The following is a 25,176-nucleotide window of genomic DNA, read 5'->3' as shown; positions in this document are numbered from 1 at the left end:
TGTCTTTATCCTGTCTTCCTTCTCTTACCCCAACCGGTCGCAGCAGATGGCCGCCCCTCCCTGAGCCTGGTTCTGCCGGAGGTTTCTTCCTGTTAAAAGGGAGTTTTTCCTTTCCACTGTCGCCAAAGTGCTTGCTCATAGGGGGTCATATGATTGTTGGGTTTTTCTCTGTATCTATGAAGCGCCTTGAGCCGACTTTTGTTGTGATTTGGCGCTATATAAATAAAATTGAATTGAATTGAATAATCATATCATGTCATGATTTTCATGTGAGAAATGAGCTTTCAAGCTCCTACTTTAACATGAAGGCTTTGAAAAACATTTGTAGGGACCCATACAATTTGCCCATACAACCCCTCACCCCTTCACCTATGCAGATGTATAATTAATCCTCAGAAACAAAATTAAAGTGCCTTTATTACAATAACACATTCTGTCAATTTGTTATTTAAATAAATATTTCTCATGAAAAGGAAAAAATAGAGAGCAGTGGAATCGAATCACAGTAGAAGATTAAAGCCTTGGGATTTGAAGAGGTTGGGTGTATGTGGTTTCTGTGGTGACTGCAGCAGTCCCCCCTGCATGCTGATGAACTGTCATCAATAGGGCTATGGATGGACCATCGCCTTTCCAGAGAGGTCCTGACTCACAACAGCCAGGAGCTCAGAAAAGAGAAAACAAGAGGCTCCGTTCAGAGAGGGGTCAGCAGGGTCACAATATGAAAAACAGCAACGACAATAGAATAGCAGCAGTGCCCACAGCAACAGCCACAAAAACAAGGGGAAAAGTTCATTAAAGATGAGGCATTTTCAAAAGGTTCAGCAGCATTACTCCCTGGGCAGCTGGTCATTTTTGTCAACAGGCATGTCTGGAAAACACCTTTGTGGACACAAATTTTTCCAAAAGAACAAAAGAGAAAAACAGAGAAGGAGATGTTTGTTCTGCCCTATGAGGTTTTTAACAGCTGGGCATAGAATGGGAGGTCAGATATCCACGGCACCTTTGAGGGACCTCCTGAAACGTAATAATTAATTCTTGTATACTATCTGTAATATGTTCTTCTTCATTTATACCTGTTCTTTATGGTTCTTTTGTGATCTATTTATTTAATTTATACACTCATTATATTCGTCATGGGCAGAATGGTGGCACAGTAGTTAGCACTGTTGCTTCACAGAATGTTCTTGAGTTTGATTCTAACATCTGGCGAGGGCCTTTGTGTGAATCACAGAAAAAGTTTCTGGCACAACTTCACCTACTTCCAAGGTGCATGGAGAGGATGAAACAATTCACAATGCAGGAACTCCCGCAACGCTTAAGGGAAGAGGAACAACTTTATTATGTGACCAACGCTTTTCGGCTTGTGGCCTTCATCAGGGTCATAGTAAAACATTGTAGAAGTTTGCTTAAATAAAAGACAGGGAACAGAAAAAAAATTCAAAATAACCAATCACATCTTCATAGATAGATAAGATAATGTATAACAGGTTGGTATTTGGTTAAGTCACACCCAAGTAAACATACTGGACTAGATCATTAATGATGAAGATAATCATCAATAATAAGGGACATAATCCCCAGCTGTCTCAAAATAACACGTGTGAAATACATAAAAAGAATATTATGAATATACAAACAAAAAAAACAAACATAAAATGGTTACAAATGACAGCATTTCATAAAAAAATAAGGAGGTTGGTGCAGCAGTTAAGAAACAAGAGGAAGTCATAACATGAAAACACATTTGTGGAAAGGTCCTCATTTATGTCTCTACAATGTAAAATCTCTCAAATGTAGACTTAAAACGAGATGTCTAGAATGCTACACCTTCTTTTGCTGATAAAATAAATATAAATAAATAAATAAACATTACCCATGCGAGAATATTGTAACTGGGAAAAAATAATAATAAAAACATAAAAAATATAAAAAGGTTTAAGCTCACAAAAACTCATTGATAGAAAAATCCTCATTCACACCTCTAGGGTGCAGACTTTTAAAACGGAATATCCAAAATGCTTCTCTTTTTTTCCGGATAAAATTAGTATTACCACCTCTTTGGTTTAGTTTAATTGCTTCAATGCCAAGAAAAAATAAAGGTGAACTTGGATGTTTATCATTGAAGCGTCTTGCAACAGGGTTGGTTAGATCATTCCTCTTGATCGAACTTCTGTGTTCATTAATTCGATCTTTTAGAGGGCAGGATGTTTCTCTTATATATATTTTAATGCATGGGCACTGTATCATGTAGATTACATTTTTAGTTCAGCATGTGATAAAGCCCTTTATTGCAATGGTTTTGTTACTTATAGGGTCTTTGAATGATTTTACATTTTTGGTGTATTGACAATTAATGCATGACCCACACTTGAAATTACCTTGTACGTTATGGCTTATTAGGATTTTATCTGAAGTATTAGGGTCCTGGCAAGCTCTATCTTTAATATTCCTTCCTCTCCTATAGGTTATCATTGGTGGTTCCTTATACAGGGAGTGCAGAATTATTAGGCAAATGAGTATTTTGTCCACATCATCCTCTTCATGCATGTTGTCTTACTCCAAGCTGTATAGGCTCGAAAGCCTACTACCAATTAAGCATATTAGGTGATGTGCATCTCTGTAATGAGAAGGGGTGTGGTCTAATGACATCAACACCCTATATCAGGTGTGCATAATTATTAGGCAACGTCCTTTCCTTTGGCAAAATGGGTCAAAAGAAGGACTTGACAGGCTCAGAAAAGTCAAAAATAGTGAGATATCTTGCAGAGGGATGCAGCAGTCTCAAAATTGCAAAGCTTCTGAAGCGTGATCATCGAACAATCAAGCGTTTCATTCAAAATAGTCAACAGGGTCGCAAGAAGCGTGTGGAAAAACCAAGGCACAAAATAACTGCCCATGAACTGAGAAAAGTCAAGCGTGCAGCTGCCAAGATGCCACTTGCCACCAGTTTGGCCATATTTCAGAGCTGCAACATCACTGGAGTGCCCAAAAGCACAAGCTGTGCAATACTCAGAGACATGGCCAAGGTAAGAAAGGCTGAAAGACGACCACCACTGAACAAGACACACAAGCTGAAACGTCAAGACTGGGCCAAGAAATATCTCAAGACTGGTTTTTCTAAGGTTTTATGGACTGATGAAATGAGAGTGAGTCTTGATGGGCCAGATGGATGGGCCCGTGGCTGGATTGGTAAAGGGCAGAGAGCTCCAGTCCGACTCAGACGCCAGCAAGGTGGAGGTGGAGTACTGGTTTGGGCTGGTATCATCAAAGATGAGCTTGTGGGGCCTTTTCGGGTTGAGGATGGAGTCAAGCTCAACTCCCAGTCCTACTGCCAGTTTCTGGAAGACACCTTCTTCAAGCAGTGGTACAGGAAGAAGTCTGCATCCTTCAAGAAAAACATGATTTTCATGCAGGACAATGCTCCATCACACGCGTCCAAGTACTCCACAGCGTGGCTGGCAAGAAAGGGTATAAAAGAAGAAAAACTAATGACATGGCCACCTTGTTCACCTGATCTGAACCCCATTGAGAACCTGTGGTCCATCATCAAATGTGAGATTTACAAGGAGGGAAAACAGTACACCTCTCTGAACAGTGTCTGGGAGGCTGTGGCTGGTGCTGCACGCAATGTTGATGGTGAACAGATCAAAACACTGACAGAATCCATGGATGGCAGGCTTTTGAGTGTCCTTGCAAAGAAAGGTGGCTATATTGGTCGCTGATTTGTTTTTGTTTTGTTTTGTTTTTGAATGTCAGAAATGTATATTTGTGAATGTGGAGATGTTATATTGGTTTCACTGGTAAAAATAAATAATTGAAATGGGTATATATTTGTTTTTTGTTAAGTTGCCTAAAAATTATGCACAGTAATAGTCACCTGCACACACAGATATCCCCCTAAAATAGCTAAAACTAAAAACAAACTAAAAACTACTTCCAAAAACATTCAGCTTTGATATTAATGAGTTTTTTGGGTTCATTGAGAACATGGTTGTTGTTGTTCAATAATAAAATTATTCCTCAAAAATACAACTTGCCTAATAATTCTGCACTCCCTGTAGGTACCTAATAGGTTTGGGTCATTTTGAAGTATATGCCAGTGTTTTAAAATGATTTCTTTAATGGTTCTGGTTTTTGGTGTAAAAGTTGTGCAAAAGACAAGGTTAGATTTAAGTTTTGGAGATTTCTTAGTTGCTAAATAGAAATCCCTTCTTACTGAATTCACCTTCTCTTCTGCAGATCTTAACCACTCCTCTTTGTATTTTCTTTCTTTAAATTTGTTCAACATTGTTCTTTGCTCTCATTATATTCATCTGGAATTTCACAGATACGTTTGAGTCTAATCAATTGGCTTGAAGTAATGTATTCCAATCAGTGGGTTTAGAATAGAGACAGGTGGATAGAGATTTGTCTTTTTTTGTTACTTTTATGTCCACAAAGTTAATTTCTTCAGTACTGTAATTGAGGATGAAATGTAAGCCTGCAAAATGTCCATTAAGGAATTCTACGAACTGTAGTAATATAGAGACTGGTCCTTTCTGAGCGGTGAAGTTTGCATGTTCTCCCTGTGTTTGCCTGGGTTCTCTCTGGGTACTCTGGCTTCTTCCCAACTAACCCCACTAACAGGCAGTTAGTGGGGTTTGGTTAATTGGTCATTCTAAATTGCCCATAGGTTTGAATGTGAGTAAAATGGTTGTTTGTCTGTCTCTCTGTGTTAGCCCTGCATCAGGTTGGCGACCTATCGGGGATAGGCTCAAACCCTCCCCAAGGACCCTGATAAGGATAAGTGGAAGAGAATAGATGGATGGATTACAATCATCACATATACCCATTTTATCAAAAAGAAACACAAACATATTTAAGAAATCACAAGTACTAATTGTTTATTTAGTTACATGAAGTGCTTTCAAATGTCTGTTTCTGTTTCTGTTGTCTTTGATCATTCATATAGTTGTTATCAGTGTTGAGTAAGTTACTTTAAATTAGTAACTTAGTTACATTACTAGTTACTTCTATCAAAAGTAACTCAGTTACTTCAAGTTACTCGTTACTTTCAACGTAACTAGTTACTAGGGAAAGTAACTTTGGTTTTAGTCAGAATTCTCTTGTTAATGTGTTTCTTCCATAACTTTGCCAGTCTTCTAGCTTGCTTACTTGCCACAAGTGCACTGTGCCACCTACCAATAGAAAAACAAAGTGCATATTTCCACGAGAGAAATCCCACGCCTGGACCGTCATTGACTGCTGCCATGATTCTAGCCTACGTCACAGCGTCATGTGTGCTTTTTACATCCAACACAAAAACTGCAGTCGTGGTGCTTTCGATTGTAGTCAGAACTCGGAAATTCTGCCTTCCGAATAGGAAGATGTAGGTAACACCAGACTGCAGATGAGCTGCATACAGGGCTGGACTGGGACTATAATCGTTCCAGGCATTTTGACTAGAGACCGGCCCGCCATTATGGGAAAAATCATAAAGCCTTTGAATGAAAATAAACACTGTTGTGACAGTGATGTACACTGTTCTGATGGTATATATGTAACAATCTATCAATCGTTTGTTGTAAGATTCAGATAATTATTTTTTAAAAGTAAGACATTTTAAATGAGAATAAGAAAGAAAAGTATTTTTTTGTGCCCTCCTTTCCCTGTTAATGCCCTACTTGGCCCCCTGGCAAAAGCTTTGCTAGACCCGCCCCTGCACAATTACCAGCTGTCAGCTACGTAAAAAAAGATCCTGGTGTTATTTGTCTCTCAGAAACAGTTCATAACTTCCCTTCAACTCATTCATGTCAGCTAAAAGATAAACCTGTTTATAATATAAACCAGATAAACCACTCAGACCAGCGGCCGCCTCGGGTCTCTCCTCCTGCCTCTCCTTTCCCTCATCCACCTGCCATTCTCCACCACTTGCTAATGTTACTGAATCTGTGGAAGCTCCGCGATAGCCACCACACGAAGTAACGAATAACGAGCCTATCTAAATCCCAGTAACGACTAACGTGTTCCTGATTTTTGCATAATAACTAGTTACCGTGCTCGTTACCACAATAATAACGTAGTTACTGTAACGCGTTACTTAATAACGCGTTAGTCCCTACACTGGTTGTTATGGAGATAATATTCAGTTGCACATGTCATTTTGTATATTTAAATTTACATGATCTGTCCTTTAGATCTGATTAACTTGATGGCAGCCAATTATCATGCATTAAATATGCAAAAAACAAAAAGGGCTTTTTTTGTGTGTGTACCTAATAATTTCCTCTGAATGGTGACTGAGAATCTTAGATCCATCACATCTCAGCCACCTGGAATTAGTGTTCCTTCTGATCAGATGTTCAGTTGTTATAAACATGTTGGTTGTTTTGTACCATCCAGTTTCTATCATCTGCTGAAGAGTGTCCATTTTACAGCTTTCACAGTTCAGTTGTTATAAATGACTATTCCTTTGCCCCACCAAATCCCTGGATCACCTAAAAATGACCCCACATGCCCCTGCAAGCCTTCTCACAAGGCTTCTTTACACTGGCCTTCTATAAATTTTAGGGATCAGTTTAAGATTTTGGTGATCACTTTTCTGTAAGCGGTCTATGCAGTTTTAATACTATTTTTCATTGAGTTTAAATAATTCGAGAACAGCTTCACAGCCTCTCTCAGAGGCCACTCTGTCCTTCAGCTGCTTTTGTATTCATTCTGTCATTCTGTGGTTGGGGCTGTTTGAAATACTGGCTGCTGGGGTGAAAAGCCTGTCAGACTGAAACATGGCAGAGTGTCAGAAGTGCTTGGGAGCTCAGAGGTTCTGAAGCAGCATGCAGTGTTTGCTGTCAGCAACGCCTCGATGAAACATGAATAAAGGCGCAGTGCTGTTGTTTCTATCAGCTCGGAGTCATTGCTGCTGTGCGTCACAGAAGTAATCACTCAGGAGGATTAATGTCTTTGTGACAAGGCATACTTTCTCCTCTTCAAAACACACAGGATCCTTTAAGTGCAGGAAAATGGCATTATCGAAACAATAGATGAAAACATCAAATGAGCAACAAAAAGTGTCAGTATGCAAACAAATTACCCCCCTAGTGTAGAGAAGGCTTGCTGTATTACTTCAACTTTGTTAGATAAAAAAAACTACAACATGCTTTCTCCTAAAGTCTTTTAATGGCAGGAGCTCACCCCTCAGTTTACATATAAGTCACAAGTCCACTTGTTTCTGTTTTTTTTTGTTTGGTTTTTTTATTCCAAATGTATGGTTCATTACCAGAGTGCAAACTCAGAGTGTCACACTCAAGAGTGAGTCACCACATACAATAATATTGACATTAAGAGTGAAGCTGAGGGCTTGCACTTAAAACACAACAGTATATACTAATAAAACAGGAAATTCGAGAAAAAAAAACCCCACACCGTGTGTCTCTAATACAAGCCTGTCTTTAAATGGAGTTGTGACTTTCTGTACATGAGGTTCATACGGGGCTGGTTATTATTTGAGGACAGACACTAATTAAAAGATGCAATGCTAAAACTGAGCTCTGTGCTGATGAAACACATACAAAGAAAACAGTTTCATAAAAGTGAGTCTAACAGTAACATGATCTTTCCTAACACTAACACTGCACACAACTTTGTGCTGAGACTACACTTTTGATGAAGTTCAGGTGTGCACACAGGTGTACACACAAGTGTTCACACAGGTGTGCACACAGGTGCTCACACACACACACTAAATTGGGCTGCTGTTGCCTCTAAAAATATCTTGCATTATTAGTACTCTGTGCTGCTCAGTAACATTGTCATTGTTATTTATGCTGGTCGTTGCCGTGGTTTCTCTGCTGTTTTTTCCCCTCAACAGGTGTTGAGAGAAAAAAAAGTTTCTCTGTGTTTTTCCTCTTCTCCTCTATTTTTCTCTCACTGTCTTTCTCTTAACTTTCTCCCCCAACTTCACTTTCTTTCATTTATTTCCTTTTCTGTTTCCTGGGTTGTAATAATCCAAAACAAAAACTCCTAATAAAGTTCTAATAAAATATGACCATCAAGTGGACCATTATAGTCAATGCCACTATGCTCCACTTGTGAAAGTAAATCTGTTTGGCGTTTTTTGGCCTTCAGACAACAATTCTGATTGCTACACTGGTGGACAGGCCAGGGGGGGAAATGAAGTTCATAATTACATATGACAGCCTGCATTAATAGCACTCCAGCTATCTCTCTGGTGTGACCTCCCGCTTCTGTTAACCTCAAGGCAGCATGGAAACTGATCACTGCCTGAGAGTTACCATGATAGTAGTTATGACACTTCTCCCTCTTTCTCCTCTCTGCATAAAATCAGGTCTGTAAGATTTGTCAAATCACTGATTTACTTTCCGGTTCCAAAAGGCCAAAGTTAATCTTGGGGAGATGACATTTCTCCATCGCTTTGTTTGCTCTCATACCAACAAATGACACTAATACAGTTAGAAAGTAAGAAAAACTGCTGTCTGTCCGGACTTTCTTTCTGACCTCAGGAATTTTTTCCATCAACCTAATTCATTATGTTTTCTTGGTCTCAGGGATTTCTCTGGTTTTTGAATTTGATATTTTAATTTTGATATTATTCCAGTCATGTTAAACTTCAGGTCTGATTTTTAAAAAATCCTGCTCATTTAATTATCATTGCAATCATTAGTTTTAGTTGAATTTTGATTGTGAATTGTGATTTTGAATTTAAGTTCCTGTTTGTTAATTTCTCCACTGGAAAAACTCTGTTCAAGTTTTACTTTAAAAGTGGACAAGAAAAATAACCTTTTTGTCAAGACATTTCACTGTAAGAGGCACAGTTGTAGCTGAACTTAACAGAACTAAAGCTGACATTCAGCATCATCCTTTGTTTTACAGCAGTACACTTTCTGTGCAGACTACCTGCCAGTGGGTCCTTCCTCTGATCTCTGCTGTTTCTCTCTGCAGTGAAACACTTGTATGATTTTTACTCCACTGTTTGGCCAAACGAATCGCTTTAAACTCGGCTGTAGCAGAAAAGCTCAGATTACAGGAAAATAATAACAGTTACAGGACATTGTTTTTTCCACTTGTATTGCTGTTTCCTTACCAGTGGGAGCTGACACACAATCTATTCATGGAGATGACAAAAGATAAACTGACACCCAGTGGATATGACCTTTTATTATCTATTGTCTTTTTTTCAATTTCCCTGCAAATTGAATTGTTTACCGTAAGAGGGAAGAAAGAAGAATAATGATGAGGGTGAAACTGATTTTGACGTGATAAAGCAGCTGTCTGCTGGCCCTCTGATGACAGTTAATGAGTCTATTATTGTGCACCAGGAAACAAATTCAGAATCCAGCAACGGGTGAGATGGAAGTCTCTAAAGCAGCTTGTTCTCAGACGGCAAACTAGCAAACTATCAAAGAAGTCAGAGGTTGTGTTTAACATGACGTAGAGCAACTTTTGGAGAGGAAGTATTAAAACAAATCTACAGAGACACCAAACTGTTAACTATTTGTTTGTTTGTTTTTTACTTCTTTTTCCTGCCTCCTGTCTTTCTTTGTCTTTTCTTTCCCCTTTCTTCAGTGTAATGCGTGGTTAGCATTACTGTGGAAATTTACAATTACTTTCATTGTGGGTATTTTGTATGTTTTTTTTTATTTCCTGGATTTATGATTGCTTTCACTGCCCATATTAGTTTCACCAGTGTTCTATCACTCAATGACCTCTCTGTGTATTTATTGTGGCCTTTACTGTAGATTGTATGTTTGATGCTTGATATTTGCCACTGTGGCATCAAATATCCATTAAGCTAATCCATCCACACAAGCTAATAAAGATTTCTAGCAAAATGCATTCATAAACTGTGCAGAACAATGCACAGACACAGAAATCTGCTTATGTGTTCAAGGTAACAGAAGGAATGTCTGTTATTATTGTTATTATTTCCAATTTTAATTAATGACACATTTAATTGATACCTTTGTTGCATCTATTAGGTAGACCATGTAAGTATATTATTAAAGTGCAATGTTAAATATCAGGGAAAACTTTGATTTATAAATATGAAATGTAAAAAGATAAAATGAAATGCATAACTGAAATAATTACATAATTGAAATACAAAAAATATTACTACAATATTATTATATAATATTATTATTATATAATATTCAGCAATATATTATTATTAAAAATTATTATTTGCTTTTTTTAAATATAGAAGCCCATGGATAGTGACAGCGTCTGCTGTAACAACAATCACAGAAAGCATGTTAGCATATGCTGCACACATGTGACATACAACCAGCCAGCTGCAGAGAAGCTACATGACCTGCGAGAACATGACAGAGTGTTGCATGTGCAAAAGAGTGATGTACCACATAGCGTTGGCATCGTGAACATTGGTATTTCAGAAATAAACCTCTCGTTTTGATTGAGTGATGAGACTTTAACCACCCACCCTTCAAAAGAAGCTGCCATCGTCAGTCACATTCAGTGTTGCTTCCAAATAGGATTTTTTTTTAAGGTTTTGAATTGTATATTACCCTTTCTTAAACCCTGGAGTCCGACTCCTCTATTTTGCACAGGAACATATAGTTTAACTTTTTTAAAACGAATGTTTTCAGTTGAGCTCGTGTTTCTGCTGAAGACACTTTTATTTTGGAAATCAAAGCTTGTCAGTGTTTTGTGCACACACGGCAACAGATCCTATCTTGTCTAGCTGAGCCAAGGGGGTTTTGGCTTTTTTTTGTCACACTTCCATGCTTACCGCTGAATCACTCGCTGATGTGCCTCCTCCAGACCCATTTATTCAAATCCAATTACACTCTCTGGAGCTTTTCGCTTTCTTAATTTTTGTTGTGTGTTTTTTTTCCTCAGCTGATGATTCCCTCTTTCATTCAGTTGCTGTGTTCATAATTCCCATGAATATATGCTCAACTTAATGGAGCATTGAAAATTAATTTGGGCTCTGAAGGTTCCTTAGTTAAGCTTTCAACACCGCAGGCACAACAGCGTGTCTGCTGCATAACAGGTTTGTTTCCAGGATCTAAACGAGCTTTATGAGCAGGCAGATAAAAGGAAGGAAACACAAAGTAAACAGACAGCATAAGGAAATTAAACTTGATCTGCGGTTTGTCTTCATTAAAGTGTTTCACACTGTGATGATCAATGAAAAAGAGACAACCAAAACAACGTTCTACAACTGATCTTTTATACTGTGCTTTTTTTACCTTGTGTTTTGATGTCATGTAAACTGGCAGACCGTTTTACAAAAACGACTCTGCAGAATCATTGCAAACGTGCAGCTGCTCACTTGACTCTGTTTGAGCTATGACTGATGAATTTCAATGAGCAGCTGCTGGACTTTATGATTTTCCTCTCTTTGCAGCAGCACTGATTATCTGAAACATCTGCATATGATGAAGAAACTCGGAAGCAGCTGCTGAATAAAAACAAAAGAGCAAGTTTCTGCTTCACGGAGAGCAGAGGGGATTTTATTGCTTTCCTGTCATACATCAGAGACTGAGGAGAACTTTAAATGTGCCAGTGTTATGTTGCATCTGGCTGCCTCAGAAATGCATATTCTACCTGAAATAAAAACAGTAACATCTATGAAACATGACTAATTCCAGGTATCACCCACAGTGTGAAAGAAGTCTGGTATCAGATCAGAAATGTCAAAAATCACTTTCACAAAGAGCCAGAGTGGAATTGTCACATCAAGGACAGTTTCTTTTCGAGGCTTGTACTATGAATCGAGCTCAACATACCGAGGCCAGCTTTCTGTTACGTGAACAGCAGCGATCACATGACTCTGGCTCAACTTGGGTTTCCTTTGTGCATTCACATTAAAGAGGTGGTGTTGTAGTATCTGACCAACCACAATTATTGATAAGTGTACTGGCAACAAAGTGGCTGATTTTTCAACACAAAATAAAACTAGATGAAACGCACAATAACTGAAAACAACACAACAGTGTGTGAGAGAAGAAAAGCACTGTAGTATTAAATGTGTGTGCTTTAAGCACATGGATCAGTAAAACTGGAAATGAGATGCTATAGTAAAATGGCCTGTATTTAGTATAGTATAGTAATACACATTAGCCTATTTTAAGTCATAAAGGAAAACTAGCAAAAATGCTGACTTCTGTGAGTTACTACTCACAGCTTTGTCATTTATATACAAAGAATTATAATGGATTATAAACAAGTAGTTCATTCTCTTCCACCTTTCCTTTTCATGGTCGTGGAGAGGAGTGGAGTTGGGGGGGGGGCTATCCCAGCTGTCTTAGGGCGAGAGGCAGGGTACACCCTGGACAGGTCACCAGTCTGTCGCAGGGCAGTAGAACCATAAGACTGTTTTAAATGAATAAAGTTGCATATAGAAATATATATTCAATACATCACACAGAATGGGAAATAGACTTTTGACTCTATTAAAAAATGTAAACCTTCCAACTCTCACGGTTCTTCCAGGAATGGAGGTACAACTTTCTAGAGAACTGATCAGCTGATTTCTAATCTGAAACAAGTTTGCTGCAAGTTAAGGTTACCATGGCAATGGACCCCTGTAAAAAGAAATACTGAAAACTTAGAGATGGACGATCCGATATTACGTATCGGTATCGGTCTGATACTGACCTAAATTACTGGATCGGAGAAATAAAAAATGTAATCCGATCCATTAAATATCAAAAAAGCACCTCACAAAACTTGTGACACGGCATAACTCTGCTCATAACCGTAGCACGTCGGAGCAGTATGCCTCACGTGATAGAGCGGCTTTCATCTGAGGAAGTTATCCCAGAGAGAAGTAAAGCAAGTGTGTAAGTTCATCTCTGAATGTTTGTAAAGCATTCCCACGTTAAGCTTAACAACCGATATATGGAGCGACTGCCTCTCTCTCCCTCCCCTTCCTGCTGCTACTTCAATCGGGAAACTGCTTAATGATCAGCTGATCAGCTTTTCTGTTGCGAGTCCGTCTCTCTTCTTTGTTTTTGGCCCACTTTGCACCAGAAAGAGGAAACCAGCTGCTGAACAACAGCAGCACGTTTAAGCTTGATAAGCTGTTGTTAGAATTTAATGCCGATAGGGCATTAACAGGGAAAAGGGGGCACAAAGACATACTTTTCTTTCTTATTCTCATTTAAAATGTCTAGCTTTTAATAAATAATTATCTGAATCTTACACCCAAAGTTTTAATCTGATGTAAAATGTATAGAAGTCCATTACTCTATATAGTAACTGTTAAGTCTAATATACCCTACACACAAGGCTGGACTGGGACAAAAAATCGGCCCGGGCATTTTGACTAGAGACCGGCCCACCAGGATAAAGATTTAAAATGTGACGTCATTCAGGGGTAAAACCGCAAAAGATTCTGGGAACTTGTGGCAAGAGGTACTAGCGCACGCAGGCTTTCAATTGAACTCAGTTACACAGCAATAAAAAGAAACCCAAAAAAATGGCAAGAAGCTGTTGTATTATTAACTGCAATAGCCGGTCGCATGACAGCCACGGGAAGCCGACGGGCAAAGAGATCGTTTTTTTTATCAGATTACGTCGTTGAAGAGAAATTTTTTAAGCCATGTTTCCGAAGTAAGAGCCGACGGATGGTCTGGATATACCAAATTCTGAGACGTTTAATAATAATAATAAACGTCTCAGAACACTCCAGCTCACATGTTCGTCTGCTCCAAGCATTCCCACAAAGGTCAGAGTTTTGTAGTAGTTAATACGTCATTTTCATAACATAATTAGTGACATAGGTTACAAGCAAGTCTGGCGCTGAACAGAAATTGTTGCTCTATGCTCCTTTGATTATTGTGCATAAATAGTGAATTGTCCTGACACAATATTGCGTTTCGCTTCTGTTATTACCATGGTACATTGACAAAAACATATACTTTTATTCACAGGGTAAAACAGTTGTTTTGTATCACTAATTGCCCAGTACGATTACAACATACAATATTATTGTCACTGCTACATTTCTGTAATGCTACCAGAAATTATTTCCACTACAAATTAATTACCGTTGAGCTCAAAGGTTATATTAATAAACGGTTAACGAATGTGTATTTATGACGACGATTTGTGAGACTGGTAAACTTAACCTTTGTTCGTACAATGGTCTTTCGTTCTACACGGTGCATTTCAAGGTCCTGTACCCATCCGTCGGTAAACTGTACCTGGGCTTGTTGCAGTGACCTGAAGTTACTAAACTTCATGAGTGTATGTGTTGTGATGATTTCTGATATGAGGTTCAGTTCTACAGTGGTGATCGCAGGGTGTGCACAGGTCAAGTGCCACTATGACCCTCCAGAAAATAACGAGGACAGGGGATGATCGTTCAGCTCTTTAATGGCAGATTTAGCGTGGGTGTGGGTATGTGTGTGTGTGTGGTTCTACAAACAGAATGGAAAATAGAATACAAATTACAATCAAATTATAGACAACAATAATCACCATATAACATATTACAGCCACATACTTGTCTTATAGGCCCTAATACTAAGCTGGCGGCTTTTACTTATAGTCTGAACCATATTTGACAACAAAGAAAATAAACATCTTCCCATCACTTAACTCTTGTGCCCCACTCACTTATGATGCCAACTAAAGAAGGCAATACACATAACAAATCACCAACTTAAACTGAACTCAGTTTGGCCTAGGCGAACTTAGCTTAGCTTAGCCTGCTTAACTTAGCGATAACTTAGCTGATAGAAAATGTACAAACAGAGGACGTCCAGAGCAAGAAAACATACAGGCTATCCTTCTTACACAAGAAATATCCTGTAACTCACCAATCTTATGGACGCACACTCTCATTGAACCCACATAAACTGCTCTCGAGCATAACTTGTGATTCACACTGCCTTCATGAACACCATTTTCCATCCCAGTCAAACATTACTCACAAAACGGCCGCGCCCTCTAGTGGCGAGGCAGAAAACTGCATCACAGTCCTGCCTTCAGAACAGTATGCACTCACTCCAAGAACCGTATAATTATAAATATGAGCGTGGTGAAAGTTGGGCAGCACGCTGACGTCTTTTGTCCACTCTGTGTGCTCGTAAGGGTCTGACCCCATAGCTGGACTGGCCATCGGGCATACCGGGCATTTGCCCGGTGGGCCGCTGGCGATTTTTTGTTTTTATGGGCCGATGGATATTTTTTTTTTTTTTTTTTTTTTTTTTTTAGGAAGGGTATATATAATGAAAGGTGTTGGATTGGCCAATTGGTCATGATCGACTCTGGGCTGGACCAATTACAGCCGAGGAGGCTGGATGCACCCTCCCCCTTGTTTAGCAATCACGTGATTTTCGCGCATTGCATGCCGGGAACTCGTGGCAAAACAATCCAAGTACCGCATCAAATGCAAGCATTTGCAGCACCGCAAAACGTTCATTCTCCGGTTCCAATACCTTCTTTTTTTTTCTTTGCCGCACAAAAAAGGAATGTACAAAACAAAAGGAGAACAATGCCGGTCCGTACAAAGACAGACTCGACGAAAAGACAAAGAAAAGATACGAGGAAAAAATCAAAGGAGTGAAAGGGTCAGACCCTTACGAGCACACAGAGTGGACAAAAGACGTCAGTGTGCTGCCCACTTTCACCACGCTCAGATTTATAATTACACGGTTCTTGGAGTGAGTGCACACACTCATGAAGTTTAGTAACTTCAGGTCACTGCAACAAGCCCAGGTACAGTTTACCGACGGATGGGTGCAGGACCTTGAAATGCACCGTGTAGGACGAAAGACTATTGTACGTATCATAAGTTTACCAGTCTCACAAATCGTCTTCATAAATACACATTCATTAACAGTTTATTAATAGGACCTTTGAGATCAACGGTAATTAATTAGTAGTGGAAATAATTTCTGGTAGTGTAACAGTGTTTGTGGTATTATTCCACTTGCCACAAATATCAGTGTAATGGGGAAACAGCGCCCCCCCGCTCTCAGTGTGGCTGGTTAGGTGAGGCTGGCTGCAGTAATCGCTGCCAGTCTGCCGTAGCCATACGAGAGGTGAGTTGTATTGTTCCGCACACAATATAGCTAAGTAGTACAGACACATAAAACATGTCTGATTAGCTGACGAGCACCGAGTGTAATAAGTGCTTAGTGGACACATGTCCAACACCAGTTTTATGTACTTTTCATTTGTTTATTACAGTTTTTTACAGACGCTAGGACACATTTCTCAATACTTAGGTCACGTTTGCAAAACTCCTCACACAGTGAGCACAACAGAAGTCTATGTGGGCTAAACTGAGGACCAGTTATCATTGTTTTGGCACAAAATGCATTCAATGACTACATCTCTCAAATTACATGAATCATCTTCTCACTCAGACACAACAACTGCCAAAAACCTTTGTACGTACAGGACATTTTGCATGTGCTTACATACTGTTTTCAAAACTGTTAAACTCATGGTCAAAACAATAACACAATGCAAAACTTGAAAAGACAGCAAAATCCAACGGCAATATTTTACTGAAACATATTTTAGATCTAACAATGCAGTTTAACCAGCCACAGCTGATTCTCATTGTGGATGAACATCTACACAGTTGTTACTCCTTCAATTTTTCAACTCCTTCAATTCTGGCATGCCAGAAGATTCTTTCCTAGGTGTGTTGCCCAAGATGACATAAGATGTGATGTGGATGAGAACCTGTGGCCAAATGGATAAGACCGAGTAGATTAGCATTACTATTGTATGTGTATCAGTGGATGGTGTGTATACGAATTCTTGTATTTTGGGATTACTTAGTGCAAAAAAATAAAAATACATAAACATAAATACATGATGTCTGATTCATTCCAGTAACATATATTGAAATTATAAACAGAGATGTGTCCTTGTTTTACACAGGAAAACACTGTGTAATGCTACATGTTGTTAGTGTTTTTTAGGTCATTGTTTTGTGGGTGACAAAGTGTGTTTGTCGGCTGTCAACCTTTGCTAGTGTTCTGGAAGAATGAGGTTATTTGAGACCTGAATGAAGTGTTTTGGTAGTTGTAGTGCATTTTGAATGTGGAATGAACTGCTTTGCCAAGCTGAGGGTCAGTTAGGAGAATTGTGTGAAGAGTTTTGCAAAAGTGACCTAAGTATTGAGAAATGTGTCCTAGCGTCTGTAAAAAACTGTAATGTGTGAAACTGTATGCTAAAGCGGAATGCTAATGAGATGTTCTGCCGTAGTGTGCTGTGCGGAGTGGTGTGTGGCGAGCCTGTGCACTGATAATACACCGTTGTTTCCATTCAGGTACATAATTTGTTGTTGCTGTTATTTTATTGTATATTAGAAATTGTAATATTGCTGCAGTAATCGCTGCCAGTCTGCCGTAGCCATACGAGAGTGTGCTGTGCGGAGTGGTGTATGGCGAGCCTGTGCACTGATAATACACCGTTGTTTCCATTCAGGAAATAAAGTGGCAACGATCGATCAGAGACTCCTTGTCTTTTTAAAAACACTACACAACGCAGAGTCGAGGAGTCTGTTTGGGCCGAACTGTTGCAGCGGGATGAAGCAGAAACCGGTTACAGTAGCATTACAGAAATGTAGCAGTGACAGTAATATTGTATGTTGTAATCGCAATGGACAATAAGTGATACAAAACAACTGTTTTATCCTGTGAATAAAAGTATATGTTTTTGTCAATGTACCATGGTAATAACAGAAGCGAAACACAATATTGTGTCAGGACAATTTACTATTTATGCACAATAAATAAAGGAGCATAGCGCGACAATTTCTGTTCAGCGCCAGACTTGCTTGTAACCTATATCACCAATTATGTTAAGAAAAATGACGTATTAACTACTAAAAAACTCTGACCTTTGTGTGAATGCTTGGAGCAGACTAACATGTGAGCTGGAGTGTTCTGAGACGTTATATTTGGTATATCCAGACCATCCGTCGGCTCTTACTTCGGAAACATGGCTTAAAAAATTTCTCTTCAACGACGTAATCCGATAAAAAAAAACGATCTCTTTACCCATCGGCTTCCCGTGGCTGTCATGCGACCGGCTATTGAAGTTAATAATACAACAGCTTCTTGCCATTTTTTGGGTTTCTTTTTATCGCTGTGTAACTGAGTTCAATTGAAAGCCTGCGTGCGCTAGTACCTCTTGCCACAAGTTCCCAGAATCCTTTGCGGTTTTATCCCTGAATGACGTCACATTTTCAATCTTTATCCTGGTGGGCCGGTCTCTAGTCAAAATGCCCGGGCCGATTTTTTGTCCCAGTCCAGCCTTGTCTGACCCTTTCACTCCTTTGATTTTTCCTCGTATCTTTTCTTTGTCTTTTCGTCGAGTCTGTCTTTGTACGGACCGGCATTGTTTTCCTTTTGTTTTGTACATTCCTTTTTTGTGCGCCAAAGAAAAAACAAGAAGGTATTGGAACCGGAGAATGAACGTTTTGCGGTGCTGCAAACGCTTGCATTTGATGCGGTACTTGGATTGTTTTGCCACGAGTTCCCGGCATGCAATGCGCGAAAATCACGTGATTGCTAAACAAGGGGGAGGGTGCATCCGGCCTCCTCTGCTGTAATTGGTCCAGCCCAGAGTCAATCATGACCAATTGGCCAATCCAACACCTTTCATACCTTTTATACCCTTCCTAAAAAAAAAAAAAAAAATCCATCGGCCCATAAAAACAAAAAATTGCCAGCGGCCCACCGGGCAAATGCCCGGTATGCCCGATGGCCAGTCCAGCTATGCAAGTTAGTACTTTTTCCTTTGGGAAAGTACCATCGGTAAATTCTGCAATTCTGTTGAAGAAAGATGTTGAATCTATTTAATTATTCTTGAAAAATAATTTATTTCTCTGCATTTTTGTTCACCCTGCATCAAATTAAAGTTGATTACATAGATTAAGCATCATGAGGTGGAGGGTGGGGGGTGGCTCCCTATTTTTTATTTTTTTTTGCTGGGAGTTTGCAACCCTATTAGTTAGGTTGCTTAATATTTCTCTAAGTACTCTTTAAAATACCAGAATAGGGAGGATGGAGTGGGTTTAAGTTTATTAGATTGATCAGTGTTGCTCAACTATGAAATACTTTGGGTGCAGTGTGTTTTTTACATACAGGTATAACAGAATAGCTTTAGTGTTGTTGTTTATTTAAACTTGAGTATGAACTTATACAAAATGCAGCACGATATTAAAAAAACAGTTTTATTGATTAAAAAACACACTATATCGGATTCATATCGGTATCGGCAGATATCCAAATTTATGATATCGGTATCAGTATCGGACATAAAAAAGTGGTATCGTGCCATCTCTACTGAAAACCCAGGGTTAAGCTTGAACTTAACTTTATAAGGAAAAGTCCTGCTTCATAGTACAGTCATCAGGTCTGCCTAAATCCCTGAATCACACACAACTAAAAGAAAATCTTTAATCAAAACAAGCTAACTACCATGCAGCTAGTGCAAAATCATGAAAAGGACATTTTTCAGGCCTTTGCATTTTATTACATAAAATACATCCGGGTGTAAAAGCAATACAACAAATTGTTAAAATTTTACCCTCAACCTTTGAAATCTTATGTGGTTTTTACATACCACACAGACTAGACTTCTGGTGTGAAATTGGTTCCAAGAAAACATAAAAACCTTGGTAAACTTTTCCCCTTCTCAAAAATAAAGTCTCTTTGCATTTCTTTCCCCTCTTCAAGTTTTTGTCTTTACTGGTGTGTGAATTCAAAACAAAACCCAAATCTCTTACAGTCACAGGCCTCTCGTTACACTCAATAAAACAGTGCTCAGTTTCCCACCTCTCTTGGGAAATTTGCCGTTTAACAGTCATCCCACAAACCATAAGGTCTCCTCAGCACACACTCAGATGTACACTACAGTGTTAATTTCCTCAGTCACACCATAAAGACTGTGTGCTCAGCTATAACTGCTCAGCACACCAAACTGCACACAAATCATAACTGAGCTCTTCTTTATTAAGCTGGCTGTAACCTCTCAGTCTGTGTGCAAGAGAGCCTCAAGGTCCCAGCAGGCTACCGCATAACAAGAGAGAGGTGGGATTAGTGAATGTACAACACCTGTGCCGATCAGCCCTCCCTCAGACCGCTCCCTGAGCAAAAACCACAACCTGCCACTATAATCTGCCTTTATGATTAACTTTGTTTTTTGTTTTGTTTTGTTTTTGCTGTTTTTTGTAGCTTAGGGTTGGAGGCGAGTCTGTTTTAATCTGGCATGTCCGTGGGGTGGGCATCATTTTGCAGACAACAGTTAGCAACAATAGTTATCTCAACACACTTTGTGGTAGAAAAACAATATTAAACAGAGACAAGACTAAATTAACAATCTCCTATGAAGGCACTTGGTGATGGTGGTAAGAAAGAACTGCCTTGTAAGAGGAAGAGGACACCAGAGGATTGCATAGGGTAAACACAATAACAAACAGGACATAACACAAATTACAAGCAAGAGTAGATCAAATTTAATGGTGTGCAATAGTAGCACAAAAGGGGGAAGTGGTCAAGCCCAGTGCATTATGGGAAATCACCCAGTCTCTTGAGCCTACAATAATAACAACTTAAGCTGTGAACCTAATCCCAGCACTATCACCGCCAATGACAAAATATTCCAAAACAGTTCTCTGGAAGAGAAAGTCATAAAGGTAGAAAGAGTGTCTGCCTGGTTTCACAGGATAAGGGGCTTGAGCTCAAAGTGGGCATGAAATGCTTGTACTGTCCATAATTTAAAACATAAATGTATTACAGTTTTCACACTGTATGGTCTAAAAAGTGGGCTCAGTTTTGTTGTGTCCTGGCAATAGCAATTACAAAAACCAAGGAAAGACTGTTAGCTTTTACTCCATGCCTCAAAAGTGGCAAGTGGTTCTTCAACACTGGCTAGCTGGAAAAGTGACCTGATGGATGTTAAGACCTACAGTAGCTAAAGATGAGGCCCTGAGAAAAGTCATTAGACCTACCAAGACACTAACTAATGCTACCCTCACTGTACTTTTATTATCGTTGGAATCTTTTTCAGTTCACTCCACAAGTAAACAAAAAATAAGTTCACTTCAATAACTGCAGATTTTATGTGCAGTATTAACCAAAGATGAGAGAACTGAATATGTTCTCACTGTATTCTTGGCTGATGCAAATTGTTATAATATCAGTTCCAGTTTTTGATATTACAGCTGATGATGTCGTTGAGTGTTAATGCAGCTTAACAAAACACTGATTATAATACATCCAGATGTTTCTCTCTGTTTTTCTGCAGGTGAACATGATGCAGCATGACTGTTAGTATGTTAAAATATAAACTTTCTCCTGCAGATTTTCCTCTGCAGAAGCTGCTGATGAAGACTTTTGCAATCATATTTATGGAAAGCCTACAACAACATGGAGGCTGCACTAGGCTGTAGCAAAGACACTGTGCTGGCACAAACTGTATTAAAGATGCATTTTTTAGGCTACATCGACAAAATGTTTGCTCATCAGCTGACCTGTTCACTAGATCTGGCTCCTTGCAACTTTGTCCACTTTTCCAAAATTAAAATTGCTCAACTTACTGGACACGATCCAGCTTACACCATAGAGGCAAAAGACATTGTTTAATTTTTACTGGCCCTTTCTGATCACAACTTATTAACTCATTTTCACTTTTCATTGGAAACGTTTGAGCTTATTAATGTTACTGCTCTCTTGGTATCCCAAAGGAGGGGCATGTTCAACACTGCAGAACCCCCTGATGAGGTGCTTTTTGCAAACTAGTACTGACAACCACAGAAAAATCAGTGCTGCTAGAGATGGAAGCAGAACAGGTTGATTTTTTTTTTTTTTTGTTCTCTTTAAAGTAAACGCTGTGGTGCTTTTCCACTTGGATCACTGAGCAATTTTATATCAGTGTTTTTAGTGAATGCAAAGTACGAGTGGGACTCCAACACTAAGCTGGAGCATTGTGTGTGTGGTGCTTCAGGGACAAGGCTTCGTAAAAATGCTCTGCACTTCCTTCTTTTCTTTACTATCCACCACAGAACAAACCTGAACACTGAAATTTTCACAGTGTTGGCGACATTTCAGCCAGATGAGTCCGGAAGGAAGTTACAAAAAGAATTTCTCTACTACTGCAGTGCTGCTTGTTTTGGCAAGAATCACTCAGCTAAAGATGTAAATAATGCAATGTTTCAAGAATGACAATTATATTTATTATGTTTTACTGGTGACTGGAGTTTGTAAGCAGTACAATTTATTTGTTAGTGCAAACAAAATTAAGACCATTGTCTGTCCTTTCTCTCCCTCTCTATCTATCTATCTATCTATCTATCTATCTATCTATCTATCTATCTATCTATCTATCTATCTATCTATCTATCTATCTATCTATCTATCTATCTTCTTACTATAATGATCATTATGTATGTTTGCATATATGTACACTATTTCTTCCTCAATGTGCAGGCCAATCTCCACAAAAGGGTTCGTGAATATTGTCACACATACAGCAATTATTCAAATCTATAAAAAAAAATTTAAATAAAAGATTTATTATAATATTATATTTGTATAAATCATCCCCCTGCAAATGCAACGTTTTATTCTCTGTTTGTATTTTTTTCCACAGGTCACGTTCAACAGACATCGCCTGCACTTAATGTCACGATCACCAACATCTGTATCCGTGACAGAATTTTGTTCTTGTCGCCACTACATATGGAATAAAGACAGAGCGCTGTAATTTCGAGTAATAATAACTAAAGTAACTTAACCTTTTAACTCTTCAGAACTCTTCAATGTCTCTTTTTACACGAGACATTGTATGTTGAGTTCGGCTTTTGAACCAGCTGCTTAAAGTCCTCCTTTACTACTATGTAACTGCATTACTAATTTCCATGCACTATTTTGTTCTTCCTGTCATATTCAGCCTAACGAGAGAGTTTGATGGAGTAATTTATATACTTTTAGGTCACATACCATCAGCTGCTTGTATCATCTCTTCACATGCCGTCATAGCCTGGTTGTACTGTTTCCACCTTTGGCAGGAACAGTTTTCTCACATATTTTACAAAGCTTTGTGCTTTGTTAGCAATTGCTGATGAAACTCCTGTTTTCCTGACTTTGTCTCCTGTCACGTGTATTATGCAAGTAAACACTTGGCATTGTTATAACATTGTAATATGACACTTTTATGTCACGTAAATACTTCATATTATCACAAATAATATCACGAATAATCTGATATGATATATGACATATACTGATATAGTGACTGCTAATAAGAGATAGATTCTTCCGACTATCTAGACTACAATATCTGAAGATCCGTTTAAAGTGAAAGATCTCAGAGGCTATAGGAGAATAGAAAAGGAACATTATCAAAGATGAAGAATTTGATAAGTAAAGAAAATAAGGGATCCACCAGCAATGACCCTGTTATAAGAAAGTTGCAGGGGTCTCAGAGGATGAGTAGCAGTATCTAAACCACTTCTTAGGTGGGGAAACAAGATCAAATGCTTAAAGTAAACTAAAAAAAATAGATGATGGTAATATGCGTTCTCACTCCCGAGGCGTAACATGTCGACGTTTTGTCACGTCCCGCGGCGTTCCTGAGGAACGCGAAAGGAGACCTTCAGCGTTCTTATGGTACGCGGCGGGTTATTGCTGGAATCCAGTGCAATGACGCTCCCGCGGTAGTAGACGTTCCAGCCCTGTATTCCAGCCCTAAACCTAACCTTATCCCTAGCCCTGACCATAACCTTATTCCTGACCTTAACCAGGACTTTAATGATGTTAAATAGCGTGTTTCTAAGCGATTTGAAGAAAAAGAGCGAACATGTGTAGGTTCAGTCCAGACGGTTCTCATATTTCCTCTTTTTCCGAGGTCGTCATTTAGGAACGTGGTGGGTAGCCGAAAACGTAATATGGTGACGATTTGTCACCTAGCGTAAAATATTACGCTTTGGGAGTGAGAACGGGTTGGTCTCCGGGTACTGAAACCACAGAGACAGAAACCTTTCAGTACATTTTTTCCCATATTGTATCTGACCTGTTGAAGCACTCTGGCTCCTAAGTTTGACCACAAACATACACAAGCACATATGTATGTAACTATGTAACCAGAAAACAGAAACACTACCTTCCCTCAGGATTTGGCTGTGGAGGAGCAATAGGAGCAGGAAGCAGACCGCGGCGGCAGTCAGAGCCCAGGCCGGCCGAAGGAACTGCATGAGGTGAAGAATGTGTGGGCAAAAAACTCCAAACTGTCCTCAGGCTAGTGCCTCCTCACGACGCCACATCCATCCACATTCGACCAAGAGGAGGACAGAGAGAGGAGACACCTCTCATCTTCGAGATGTGTATTCACAAACGGGCCTGAAGTGACAGATCTTCAGTGGAGGAGATCTGGGATCTGAGATCCACTACACGAGAAATCACAGGGTCCTCACAGAGCTCCCCGGCGGTTTCTGCGGGCAGCAGCAGCTTTTGATGTGGGAAGTCCTCCGCTGCAGAATCACAATCCAATAAGCTTCAAACTAGAAGTTTTCCAGCTTTAACCTGCAACTTACGGCTCGGTGTCCTTTGGATCCATTCACTAACTCGTCCACGTAAAATCCGCCAAAGATTAAACAACAGACACCGGGTCCAAACCGAAGCGCCTCGGGGGGCATACTTTACGCTTCTCCGCGGGGTTTGTGATCCTGGTCGGTGCCTCGGTGCTTGCCTGGCGATAAGTGATGAGCACGGAGAAGGATGAAGAGCAGGTAATGTGTGCAGGTCTGTGTACACCCCCCCCCTCCCCCAACCACACACACACACACACACACACACACACACACACACACACACACACACACACACACACACACGCTCTCGCTCTCTCTCAGTCACATACGAGCTGACGTCACACCAGTTACCAGTTACAAAGACCACTATGGAGGAAAATAAAGCGTGCACAGTATTTAAGACAACCAGACTGAGTGAGGCTACTTCATGATGGACAGGAACGGAATCAGAGCGTCCCTGACCTCCGGGGAGGACTCTGACGTTTGTGTGGGGTGGGATTAAATTGAATTTATCGGTCAATAAATTCAGATTCATGAATAAAAAGTCTCATCACTTGTAAAAGATTATTTTAAATTACTGCTATTATTCCATTATTGGTATTTGGTATCTCAGTTTCCACAGGACGCAAACACAACCTGGAAACTGA

The 25,176-nt window shown here is 39.5% G+C and overlaps 1 protein-coding gene across 2 annotated transcripts in view; it reads right to left on the bottom strand.

Annotated features, from left to right (window-relative positions):
• The window catches only part of LOC146705116 (chemokine-like protein TAFA-5), a 53,171-nt gene extending 28,430 nt beyond the window's left edge, over positions 1 to 24,741 (bottom strand). The window contains exon 1 of one of the 2 annotated variants that reach the window (XM_085462703.1): positions 24,103 to 24,741. In XM_085462703.1, coding sequence (XP_085318829.1) covers positions 24,103 to 24,193 — 91 coding nt within the window. In that variant the 5' untranslated portion in view covers positions 24,194 to 24,741. Of the gene's footprint in view, positions 1 to 14,789; positions 15,068 to 24,102 lie in introns of those variants that run through there. The other variant, XM_085462702.1, reaches the window with a different exon arrangement.
• Between the last annotated feature and the right edge of the window lie 435 nt (positions 24,742 to 25,176).

Source organism: Copadichromis virginalis, linkage group LG7 (assembly GCF_057382275.1).
Source record: "Copadichromis virginalis isolate Kocher_CV1m ecotype Utaka linkage group LG7, C_Virginalis_male_GT1.1, whole genome shotgun sequence".
Classification (NCBI taxonomy): domain Eukaryota; kingdom Metazoa; phylum Chordata; class Actinopteri; order Cichliformes; family Cichlidae; genus Copadichromis; species Copadichromis virginalis.
The sequence above is the reverse complement of the archived record's forward strand: the minus strand, read 5'-3'. Positions and strand labels throughout refer to the sequence as shown.